This window comes from Ascaphus truei, chromosome 1, assembly GCF_040206685.1.
Source record: "Ascaphus truei isolate aAscTru1 chromosome 1, aAscTru1.hap1, whole genome shotgun sequence".
NCBI lineage: Eukaryota > Metazoa > Chordata > Amphibia > Anura > Ascaphidae > Ascaphus > Ascaphus truei.
In genome coordinates this window covers 224,329,842-224,342,261 of record NC_134483.1, presented here as the reverse complement: position 1 = coordinate 224,342,261, position 12,420 = coordinate 224,329,842, and the positions used below count along the sequence as shown (strand labels likewise).

Genomic DNA, 12,420 nt, shown 5'->3' with positions numbered 1-12,420 from the left:
TACTTTCCTCTATCTGCCATTACAGAACCCTTCCTATTCCCCCCTCTCTTGCTTTTCCCTCCTTTGAGGTTCACACAGTCCAGATCTTCTCTCTCCCTGTCCACGTGACGGTCATCTATCGCCCACATACCTCTACTCATCCCCCTTCTGTCTTTCTCTCTCCCTTTGAAATGTGGAAAGTGGCTAAAGCGCTCAAATGCAGGTGCAATGAATAAAATAAGCCAAACCACTAAACCAGGGTACTAATAAGAATAATATAGTACTTAATATGCAATAGTATGGGTACTATCCTCCTGAAGACAGGTGGTATATGGTACAAGCCCACTCACCCTCAGTCTCATCGGCAGGTTCCCCTGAAAATAAGCAATACTCACATCCTGGTGGTAGGTAGGCAAGCTGTGCAGCTACAATTATGCAATAACAGGAAAAGGGAGACCAAAGAGGGTAGTTAATGGATGTTATTACATTGTGTTTTATCCTTGAAAAAGAACGCTGTGACGTTCGAAACGCGTTGGATGGGTCTCTTGTCACATTAAAGTGCCCTTTTAATCATTTTTTCGTTTTGGGTCCTTCCTGCTCAGTTTTTGCTGGTGCGCTTTTTGGTCTCCCTTTTTCTCTCCCTTTGAACCCTGGCTCGCCTCCTTTCTCTCCTCAGACTCCCCTGTTCTTCTCCTTGGGCCACCCGGTTTCTATCTCTAACCTCGTCTTCTGGCCTTCAATAGTGGACTGCAGCCAGCACCGACAAGGATGACTACTACCTAGACCTGGTTTTCACTAAAAACTTTTCTCTCTCTGATTTCTCCATTTCCCCTCTTCCTCTTTCCAACCATCATCTCATCTCGTTTTCTCTCTCCCCTTCTCCACCTCGCTTCTGCAGAGACCTGCGCTCAATTAACCTACTGTAATGCCGACGATTATTCTAAAACAAACCTGGGGCAAAAAGACCCAGGTACATGCTGGGTACATGCTGGGTACATGCTGCAACATTTCACACATTTCTGCAGACAGACTAATGGCCCATCGGATTAACAGCAGGGGTCCCTGGCAGTCCCATTCAAACTGAATGGGACTGCCAGGAACCCCTGCTGTGTTAATCCGATGGGCCATTAGCCTCTACAGAAATGTCACTGAAATGTACCCAGCATGTACACAGCATGTACCTGGCTAGTTTAAGGCAAGTTTAAGGCAAGTTTTAGAATACTCGTTGGCTCGTCTGTATCAGCTTCGGTTTCCACTTTACGCTCCCTCCCTCTCCTCTCTCAGCCCTGCTCCAGACCTTGACAATGTGATCAAGAACTACAACTTTACCCTATCCTCCTCTCTTAATCTACATGCCCCGCTTTCTCTCTGCCATTCTCGCCCTTCTAACCCCAGACCCTGGCAAAATTTCCACACGTGCATGCTGCGTTTCTGCACTCATTTCTCTAAACGCCTCTAGAGGAAATCTCACACTCGCAGACTTCGTTCACTACAAATTTATGCTGTCCTGTTTCAACTCTGCCCTCTTCCAGGCTAAACAACTACTACTTTTCTCAACTAATCAACATGCACAAGTCTAACCCACACCGACTCTTCTCTGTCTTTGATGCTCTACTCAAACCACCCTCAGCTGTCTCTTCTTCCTCCTCCATCTCACCTCAGGACTTTGCTGACTATTTCAAGGAAAAGGTGGAATCCATATGTCAGGACATCCCCTCTGTTTCCTCCTCCCATCCTACACCTCTTCCAACTCTCCTCCTGCCTTCCTTGACTCTTTCTCCGCTGTCACAGAGGAGGATGTGGCACTGCTGATCTCCTCTTCTCGTCTACCACTTGCCATCTTGACCCCATTCCCTCCCATCTCCTAAAACCTCTTGCTCCTACTATGCTCCCTATGCTGACACACATTTTTAACTCCTCCCTCTACTCTGGTACATTTCCCTCCTCCTTCAAATATGCAACAGTTATACCATTACTCAAAAACAGCAAGCTTGACCCTACCTGTCTTTCTAACTATCGGCCTGTCTCCCTCCTGCCTTTGCCTCTAAACTCCTTGAACGTCTTGTATTCTCTCGCTTGCTCCATTTTCTCAACACCAATTCTCTACTAGAGCTCTATCTTGGGACCTCTCCTCTTTTCTCTGTACACACTCTCTCCAGGAAACCTAACACATCTCTTGGGTTCAAATATCACCACTATGCTGACGACACACCAATTTACTTTTCAACCCCTGACCATAAACCTGAAGTACAGACCAAAGTTTCTAAATGTCTTTCTGCGATATCATCCTGGATGGCCCACCACTGCCTTAAACTTAACATACTTTCACCCAAACTCGGCCCTACTACCTCCTTCCACATTACTGTTGGAAGTATGATCATTCACCCAGTAGCGCAAGCACGCTGCCTAGGGGTCACACTCGACTCCTCTCTCACATTCGCCCCTCACATTCAAAACATTTCTAAAACTTGTCGCTTTTTCCTCCGCAATATAACAAAGATACGCCCTTTCCTCTGTTGCTCGACTGCTAAAACTCTGACTCAGGCCCTCATTCTCTCCCGCCTCGATTACTGTAACCTCCTGCTGTCCGGCCTTCCTGCCTCTCACCTGTCTCCCCTACAATCTATCCTAAACGCTGCTGCCAGAATTACTCTACTCTCTCCTTATAAGGAATCGGGGAACACGTCCTTTGCGGCGTGTTCCCTCCTTACCTGCTGCTGCTGCCGCCGCGGCCACTGTTCCTGCCCATGCGCGCCCCCCCGCTCTCATTACAGAGTGCGCACGCACCCGCAGCTCTTCTAGCTGCCGCACGGAACCTGGTCTTGCCTCCCGCACGTGTCGTGCATCTCTCCCGTGCGACATGCACACGTGATGACGTGCGACGATCCCCAGCTGCGTGGCAAGTCTCTCCTCCCTGGCTTGTTGCCTGCAGCCTATTCCAGCTCCACTGGGGCCGCACCTCCGCTCCGCCTCCTGTTCCCATTTGTCTGCCCTGTCTGTAAATACTTCCTGATTCCTCCCATGCTTTGCTCAGCATAATTCTATGTAGCCTCGTGAAGCTCAATTCTGTTGTGCAGTGCTCTGTCTCGTTTGCAGTTAACCTCTTGTGTACCGACTCGGCTTGTTTGTGGACCCTTCTGGATTTTGGACTTTGGCTTACCCTCGACTACGGCGATCTCTCCTACCCTTGAACACGGCATACGGACTCGGACTACGCTGCTCTCTCCAATCCCAGACCACGGTTTACGGACCCCTACTATCCTGTCTTCTACAATCCAAGAACTCGGCAAATATACCGCATCTCCTACACTCTCCAACCCAGACCCGGCAACGCTAAACTATCTGCCTTCCAGGCACGCCTCCGCTGCTGCGGGTGTGTGGTATTATACCTTCCCACCTCAGTGCCGGGGTCTTGTCTTGTGACACGGGCAGCGGGAGCGTTACATTCCTAAATCTGTATCAGTGTCTCCCCTGCTGAAATCCCTCTCCTGGCTTCCTATCAAATCCCTCCTCACTTTTAAAGCTTTACACTCTTCTGCCCCTCCTTACTGTACATCTCGGGCCTAATTTCTCGCTATACACCATCCCTAGTCTTTCGTTCCGCTCAATGATGTCTCTCTCTACCCCATTTGTATCTAAAGCCCTCTCCCGCCTTAAACCTTTTTCACTGACTGCCCCACACCTCTGGAATGCCCTTCCCCTCAATACCCAACTAGCACCCTCTCTATCCACCTTTAAAACCCACCTTAAAACACATCTGCTTAACGAAGCATATGAGTAGCTCCATGGCTAACACTATACACCTAATACATAAACCTTGGCCCCTTGCAGAAGCACTTAGCAGAATGCCCTCCCTACTGTCTCTGTATGTCCTTCCTACCTACCAATTAGATTATAAGCTCTTCAGAGCAGGGACTCCTCTTCCTAAATGTTCATTTTTAAATCTGAAGCACTTATTCCCATGATCTGTTATTTTTATTATTTAGTATTTATATGATTGTCACATGTGTTACTACTGTGAAGCGCTACTGTATGCGCATTGATGGCGCTACATAAATAAAGACATACAGTACAATACATAATCGCATTTGGATGAGAATTTCTGCAACACCATTCAGAATAGTTTTTTAGTACTTCCTATTGGTTTCAATGTTTTCAAGCCAACAAATGTCATTAACTTTAACTGTCTATTGAGGATAGAACCATGCTTACATTCCGTATACTGTTTATGAGCTGTAAAGAACAAAAGGCAATAAAGTCCTTAAAATAAAAAAAAGTGCACACATTCTATCCACGAAAGCATGAAAAGTTGGTAAACTGACCTTGAAGAACACATTGTGTAAGATAAAAACTCATTAAATATCACATCTAACTCATACTGGTATATGCAAAGGTTCAGTCCAAGATACTGTACTGAAAATAAGGAAAACAATGTATGTGCATGTATATATATGCTATGTGTGTGCGCGTGTATGTATGTATGTACATACATATACACACACATACATATATATGTAACACCCCCCCCCCCCCTACTAGTGGGCTACTAAAAGTACACTAGGGGTTAATAAAGTTAATAGGAGTTAAGGTTAAGCTATACCCAGTGGTGGCACAGCATACCATGTTATCAGAGGTATAAAGGAGAGAGTCCCACCATGGCAGCAGAAGAGAAGCTTCAGAGCTAAGAGGTAGGAAATATGTTCCCCAAACTATAAGTTTGGGTCAGGCTCCCCTTTTATTGTATTTAAATCAGAGACAATACCCCATCATTAAGGCTCTTTTAGTATGGCCATATTAAGTAAGTGCATGTCCCAAGAAAGGGAATGCTAGCGAGGGCCGCCTAAGTGGGCCAAGCAGAAGTACCACCAGGATGTCTGGGGATCAGCCTACAAGCACATCCCCATCCACAGGGGTCAGTATCCCTGAGGAAGTGGCAGTTCCAAAGCAGGAGTATGGAAGTAATAGTAACATTACACAGACCAAGCCAGGATCGCAGCAGGGGTCCACAGTAAAAGGGACTGCAAGGATGTTGATAAGAAGGGGAGGGGGACCCAGACCCACCAGATGAGTACAGTAGAGTCTCGGATATTCGACTTCTGGTTAATCAACAATCCGTTTTATCCCACATTTCCCCCCGATCCCCCGCCTTCTCGTTTACCAGGTTTACCGGCGGCAGAAGAGGAGCACTGAAGACCACAGGAGCAGAACAGGAGGAAGACAGCTGGCGGCAGGAGAAGAGGACCATGTCAGCGGAGGGAAGAAGTTGAAACAGTGGGCGGCGGCAGGAGAAGAAATGTAATCGGAGCAGGATCAGAGAAGCACAGGAGAACGGCAGGGGAGGAAAGAGCTGTAGCACCGAAAGTTGACCGGCGTCTGACTTCTGGTGTCTGCCGGTGTTACAGCACATTCCTCCCCTGCTGTTCTCCTGTGCTGCTCTGCTCCGATTAAATTTCTTCTCCTTACGCTGTCTCAACTTCTTCCCTCATCTCACATGGTCCTCTTCCCCCGCCGCCAGCTCTCATCCTCCTGTTCCACCCCCGTGGTTTTCAGTCCTCCTCTTCTGCCACCGCCAGTAAGCCTGGTAAGCGAAAAGGGAGAGGGGGGACGCAAATGTCGGATAATACTTTCCGTATAATCCGTCATTTTCGGTTATCCGACACGATATTGGCCTGTTCAGGTCGGATGACCGAGATTCTACTGTATCACTAAGGTAACCAGACCTCCCATGTGGGTTAAGAGTGAGAACTCAAGGAAGACCTGTATAAGTATTGATATCTGTGCAACCAAGTTACCCAATATGTACTGGGACTGCAGTGTTCCCAAGCATGGGAACATGAATAACGATTGAGGTTGTATTATAAAAACTTCTGGCGCACATCTTTTCCATCGCCCAGCAGACCACTGACGGCCCCTGAGACAAGGTAAATCGTTGCAGATGCCTTATACACCACTACTCTGATGTAACCTCCTTAAGGAACCTGGCAGGGAGGGGTATATACATTTATCCATGTATTCATAGCCGTCATCACTTCATTCCATCTGTTAACTTGTAATGCTGCAGACTCTTCTTTACTCTGAAGCAAGGTGGTCCCACACCCATTATAGAACTTTTAATAGCCTTAATTTCTTTGCTGACCAAGATACAGCACTGGCATTGTTACATGACATGGCTTGCACGTCAACACATACTACCAATTCTGGAACATTTCGTTGATGAGAAGAGGTGTAAAACCCACCCATTTTTCACAGCAAAAAAGCAGCCAAGGTGGGCAACACAAGCACGAAACATGGGATTTTCTCTAAGATGGAGTGGTGTAGGATCAACGTGGCAATTGACATATGCAGCATCAATATTTTTATGGGAGGTGAATTTAACGGGAAATGAAAGCCTTACATATGGATTGCTGCTGGAATCTTTCCAGAGGAATAGTGAGCGGTTTTGTATTGCTTAGAAATATGCAATCTGTCCTTTCAAAAAGAAATGGATTATTATGCAAACGGTCAGCTGGCGCAAATAAAATGTACAATTAAAATGTAATATAGGGAGGGTGTTTTATTTTCATTGCAATGGGTCTTGTACCTTGCATACGTGATACAGTATATATTACTATTATAAACAAACTTACACGTAGTAGATCAAAAACAAATATATAAGTATACTTACATATACACAGCGGAACTATACTATAAATAAAGTAACTACACTGCTAAGTAAATGCAAAAGAGCCAATTTACTTAATACTATAAACAGGTACTCCATGCATTTTCTGTGTGTCAAAGTGATGGTTATCTTCATAAAAGAAACATTTTAGTGTTTAAGCCAAATTCTTATTTATTTTGCATGTAGCACGGAGAGCAGCATAATCCTGTGATCTAAAAAGTACACAACATAACATCAAACATGGAGATAGGGAGCCAGTGAACGGATTGGCACACACTGTAGGAGTAAAAGATGGATAGGTCAAGCATCAGGGTTGTCCATGCACTGGGGTGGGAAGAGGCAGAAAGAAGGCCAGCTAGGAGGAGGTTGTGATAGTCAATGGGACTTTATGAGGGAGTGAAGCAGGAACTGGTACTAATGTGTCTTTGTAAATAGAAGCTGGAGAAACCCGAGAAGGAAGAAGGGGAATTCGGGGATAGTGTCCAAGGTAGCCAGAGGTTGGGGAATAATGTGGGAAGCATTTATCAAAAAGTAATTGAATGAGAGTCGTGTCGTCATCAGGCTGATGGCTTGATTAACGGTTAGGTTGTGTGGCTGGCGAAATTTATAGCATGCGGGCAAGGGTATCCTAAGGGATTGAGCCTTTAATGTGATAGTTTTCATGTTGGTTTAAATATATTGCAATGTATCAAGTTTTGCTAGATGGTGATAAAATGAATAAAAGCTGCAGCTTGGTTTTCATCCTTCAAAAAGCACAGCGTTTACTTTATACGAGTTTGTGGTTTTTAGGACTGTTCAGCGAAGTGGAAGCAATGTTAAGACGGGTGGTTTAAGGATTATAGTAAATGAATACACATGGATTTGGTAAGTGGCCGTTCTGCTTATTCAGAAACTTAAAAGTTAAGACAGAGCGTGTGGTGTTGGAGTGCTAAATGGATATCCTAATATCTGGTATGAGACGGCATTAAAGCGTTTGTCCTGCTTATTTTCATAACGATTCAGTCCTGCTCGGACCTGCAACTCATTACATGAATTCTCCTTTGGAATCCTGAGATAGATAGTGCTGTGATGTATGAATCTACACTGTGTAGAAAGAAACCTTGGATGTGAAAGTGGCTCACTCGTGGCCGTGTGAGTCCAAAAATTGTTATTGATATATTTCCTTAAAAAACAAGAAAGACGGTGCAAAACAGCACTAAAAATCATACAATACCCCTACTGGGAAACACGTGTAAAATATAAATAACAATAGAGGCAGCCAGACAAATACTGTCAGTACAGTCAGTTGGATGGCATAGGAAAAAAAGGGAAATGTCTGCGCCAAGTGTGACAATAATAAATAGTCCAAACCATACGAGTGAAAGTCCAAATGTAGTCCTTAGATGATCAATTGATGTGCAGACGGACTGTGGATTCTCTCCAAGATACAGTGCAATATGTGGAAATAAAAGAAAATGAATTATGGTGCAGTATGTCAGTCAATGCGGACATAAAAACATATCACTAACAACACAATACAGACATGACAGACTAACAACAACACAAGCCAGACTAAAAAATAATAAAAAAGCTATTTATTGACAACTAATGTAGGGTTCTGGAGGATGGCTGGCAGACACCAATCCGGGGGGGGGGGGGGGGGGGGTTAAAATCGTTGCCCTACTCACAAGATACAGGAAAATATCAGGCAGTAGGACTGGAGACACAATCAGTGGTTTCAAGATGGCGACCGGAGCCCTCTCACTGGCGTCCCCACGTGAGAGGTAGATGCTGTGTGGAGCTACACAGGTCACAGGAGCTGAAGCACCTCCGAGCGGATGTAGCGTCACGCTCTGTCTTCCTCCCAATACTGTTGTCCTCATACGTATCTCGTCCCCCACGCCTCAGACCGGATAGTATGCTTCCACTTCCAGGAACCAAAACTTCACTCTGTTTAACTTCTGATCGCTGCCCTCTAGCTTTTTTATTATTTTTTAGTCTGGCTTGTGTTGTTGTTAGTCTGTCATGTCTGTATTGTGTTGTTAGTGATATATGTTTTTATGTCCGCATTGACAGACATACTGCAGCATAATTCATTTTCTTTTATTTCCACATATTGCACTGTATCTTGGAGAGAATCCCCCCAGTTGAGTCCGTCTGCACATCAATTGATCATCTAAGGCAGCGGTGCGCAAACTGTGGGGCGCGACCCCCAGGGGGGGCGCGAGACTGCCGACGGGGGGCGCGGGGTTTACAGAGGCCCCGCGCGCTTCCCGAAGGCACTTAAATTAAGTGCCGGGGGAGCTGCAGGGCCTCTGTAAACCATACTTACCCGTGGCTCTGGCGGCTTCCTCCCGGCGTCGCCATGGCAACGCGGCATCAAAATGACGCTGCGAGGTCATGTGACGTCACGTTGCTATGGCAACGTGACGTCATTACGCCGGAGCGAGGGTAAGTTGGGGTTGGGGGGGCGCGGGAGTGAGGGGACAGCCGGCAGGGGGGCGCAGGGAAAAAAGTTTGCGCCCCCCTGATCTAAGGACTACATTTGGACTTTCACTCGTATGGTTTGGACTATTTATTATTGTCACACTTGGCGCCGACATTTCCCTTTTTTTCCTATGATATATTTCCTTATCACTGTCCACTATTGTTTCGTCATTGCAATTGTCCACAAAGTGTAATATCATTAATTGTTTTTTTATTATTTATCTTCCATGTTTTGCGCTGACCATACACTCCACTTCCATTGCCTTATGAGGATCAAGGGATGATCTTTCTCCGGTCAAGCAGCAGTTCCACAGAGAGGCCAGTATATTAATTATTATTGTTAATTTCTGGTTTTTATCGCTTATCTAATATTAGCCACATGAAGACGTTTGTTTGTGGCATCATCGGTTCATCTGTATAGTAATCATAGGGGGCGCCAGAGTCACTTTTACACTTGTTATGACTAGATATGGGCGAAACTATCAAAATCTGTTCCGTGGAGTAAAATGAATCTGTGCGGATTAATCCATAACACCATTGGATACAATCCGCTGGGGAATTGTAACAATCCAATCCGTGGATTCCGCTATCCGCGGGTGGATTTTAAGAATCAGCGGATTGCGGCATCCACGGATTGGATTGTCTCTTTTTGAGACTGATTCGCAGAAATCCGAGGACCAAAGGAACTATTCGATCCGAGGCGGATCCAAGTCCGCCCCCAAAATTCGTCCAATCACTAGTTACGACTCAATACCATCAATTACTAGAGACACTTACCCATATCCACAGTGACCGCAGTGGACTGATTCTCCTGTACTGAGACTGACGTCTGATCCTGGTCCACACTGCGCGAGTCGTCGATGGTTTCAAGCTGGCTGTGACTGTGTTCTGACCGCAGCTCAGAATATTCATCCTCCTCCCTGCACAACAGAAACATCACACATTGGAGACAACATCACAGCCCCTCCAAAGCAATGAATAGCATTTGCCATCCTGTAAGGCGTTTTTCATGTGATGATGTCACGGCTTTCTATTTGCCTCTTGTGTGAGGGGGCCATATTATTTCTACTGGAAAAGAATGTCAAAAACATGATTCTTGACCGGAAGAATGTCAAGATGCAATCTCTCGGGAACCAGTGATGCGCAGCTATAAAACTTTCTGGGGGAGACAGCACCTGGCATAGAGTATAAGTGGACCGGGTCTGTAGCTGAATGGTACTATTCTCACTTCCAGGAAAAAGCTACCATTTAAATGGTTATTTTTTTCCTTCCGGATCATCAAAATAGAGGACTCCTAAGCCTCACTCCCATGGGCCATTAGGAAGCTGTAATGTGATCAGGGCATGACATTGTGGCTTTCTATTGAATAACCCAGTGGCCATCTTGTTTTAATCGGTAATTTTACTGGCAAATTAAAAAGGTACATTTATCTGGAAACAGGGGTTCCCCCCAGTTGAGAATAGCCTAGTTCTGATGACAGGGAAGTGGGGTGGGGACTGCCATTTTAAGACATGTTGGCGTTCTTGGTGCATAAATGCTGGAACACTCATTGCAAGCCATAGTACATGTGGTACATAACATAAGGATGTGTGCATTAATCAACCTCCCACCCTAGTTCCCTTACACTGCTCCTTACTACTACAACTTAATACTTAAGTGTAGCAATGTATAGTAAATGTGCACATTATTCAAAGACAATTTTTTTAAAAGTACCCTTCAAAACACAATGCAATCATGGTAACCTGAGTGAAAACATGTGAAGGTAGATACTGCCGGTAACCTGAGTGAAAACATGTGAAGGTAGGTACTGCTGGTAACCTGAGTGAAACATGTGAAGGTAGGTACTGCCGATAACCTCTGAGTGAAACATGTGAAGGTAGATACTGCCGGTAACCTGAGTGAAAACATGTGAAGGTAGGTACTGCCGGTAACCTGAGTGAAACATGTGAAGGTAGGTACTGCCGGTAACCTGAGTGAAAACATGTGAAGGTAGGTACTGCCGGTAACCTCTGAGTGAAACATGTGAAGGTAGGTACTGCCGGTAACCTGAGTGAAAACATGTGAAGGTAGGTACTGCCGATAACCTCTGAGTGAAACATGTGAAGGTAGGTACTGCCGGTAACCTCTGAGTGAAACATGTGAAGGTAGGTACTGCCGGTAACCTGAGTGAAAACATGTGAAGGTAGGTACTGCAGGTAACCAAAGTGAAAACATGTGAAGGTAGGTACTGCCGGTAACCTCTGAGTGAAACATGTGAAGGTAGGTACTGCCGATAACCTCTGAGTGAAAACATGTGAAGGTAGGTACTGACGGTAACCTCTGAGTGAAAACATGTGAAGGTAGGTACTGCCGGTAACCTGAGTGAAAACATGTGAAGGTAGGTACTGCCGGTAACCTGAGTGAAAACATGTGAAGGTAGGTACTGCCGATAACCTGAGTGAAAACATGTGAAGGTAGGTACTGCCGGTAACCTGAGTGAAAACATGTGAAGGTAGGTACTGCCGGTAACCTGAGTGAAAACATGTGAAGGTAGGTACTGCCGGTAACCTGAGTGAAAACATGTGAAGGTAGATACTGCCGGTAACCTGAGTGAAAACATGTGAAGGTAGGTACTGCCGGTAACCTGAGTGAAAACATGTGAAGGTAGGTACTGCCGGTAACCTGAGTGAAAACATGTGAAGGTAGGTACTGCCGGTAACCTCTGAGTGAAAACATGTGAAGGTAGGTACTGCCTGTAACCTGAGTGAAAACATGTGAAGGTAGGTACTGCCGGTAACCTCTGAGTGAAACATGTGAAGGTAGGTACTGCCGGTAACTTCTGAGTGAAACATGTGAAGGTAGGTACTGCCGGTAACCTCTGAGTGAAACATGTGAAGGTAGGTACGGACGGTAACCTCTGAGTGAAACATGGGAAGGTAGGTACTGCCGGTAACCTCTGAGTGAAACATGTGAAGGTAGGTACTGCCGGTAACCTCTGAGTGAAACATGTGAAGGTAGGTACTGCCGGTAACCTCTGAGTGAAACATGTGAAGGTAGGTACTGCCGGTAACCTCTGAGTGAAACATGTGAAGGTAGGTACTGCCGGTAACCTCTGAGTGAAACATGTGAAGGTAGGTACTGCCGGTAACCTCTGAGTGAAACATGTGAAGGTAGGTACTGCCACACAGTCGCAGGGAATATATGGGTGCTGTACTGTACCTTAAGGGATTTCTTCTTGCCCTTTGAAATACTGTTTTGTGTGCACTCCATTCAGGAAATATAAGCATTTCAAATATAAGGGAGGTTAAAATGGAGCACCCTCCGGGTAATTGAAA

General features: G+C 45.6%; 1 protein-coding gene across 4 annotated transcripts in view; it reads right to left on the bottom strand.

Moving 5' to 3' along the window:
* The window catches only part of MCC (MCC regulator of Wnt signaling pathway), a 366,135-nt gene that overhangs the window by 82,126 nt on the left and 271,589 nt on the right, over positions 1 to 12,420 (bottom strand). For all 4 annotated transcript variants that reach the window (XM_075601563.1, XM_075601553.1, XM_075601572.1 and 1 more), the window contains one exon: positions 9,884 to 10,026. In XM_075601563.1, the coding sequence (XP_075457678.1) occupies positions 9,884 to 10,026 (143 nt within the window). The remainder of the gene's footprint in view (positions 1 to 9,883; positions 10,027 to 12,420) is intronic.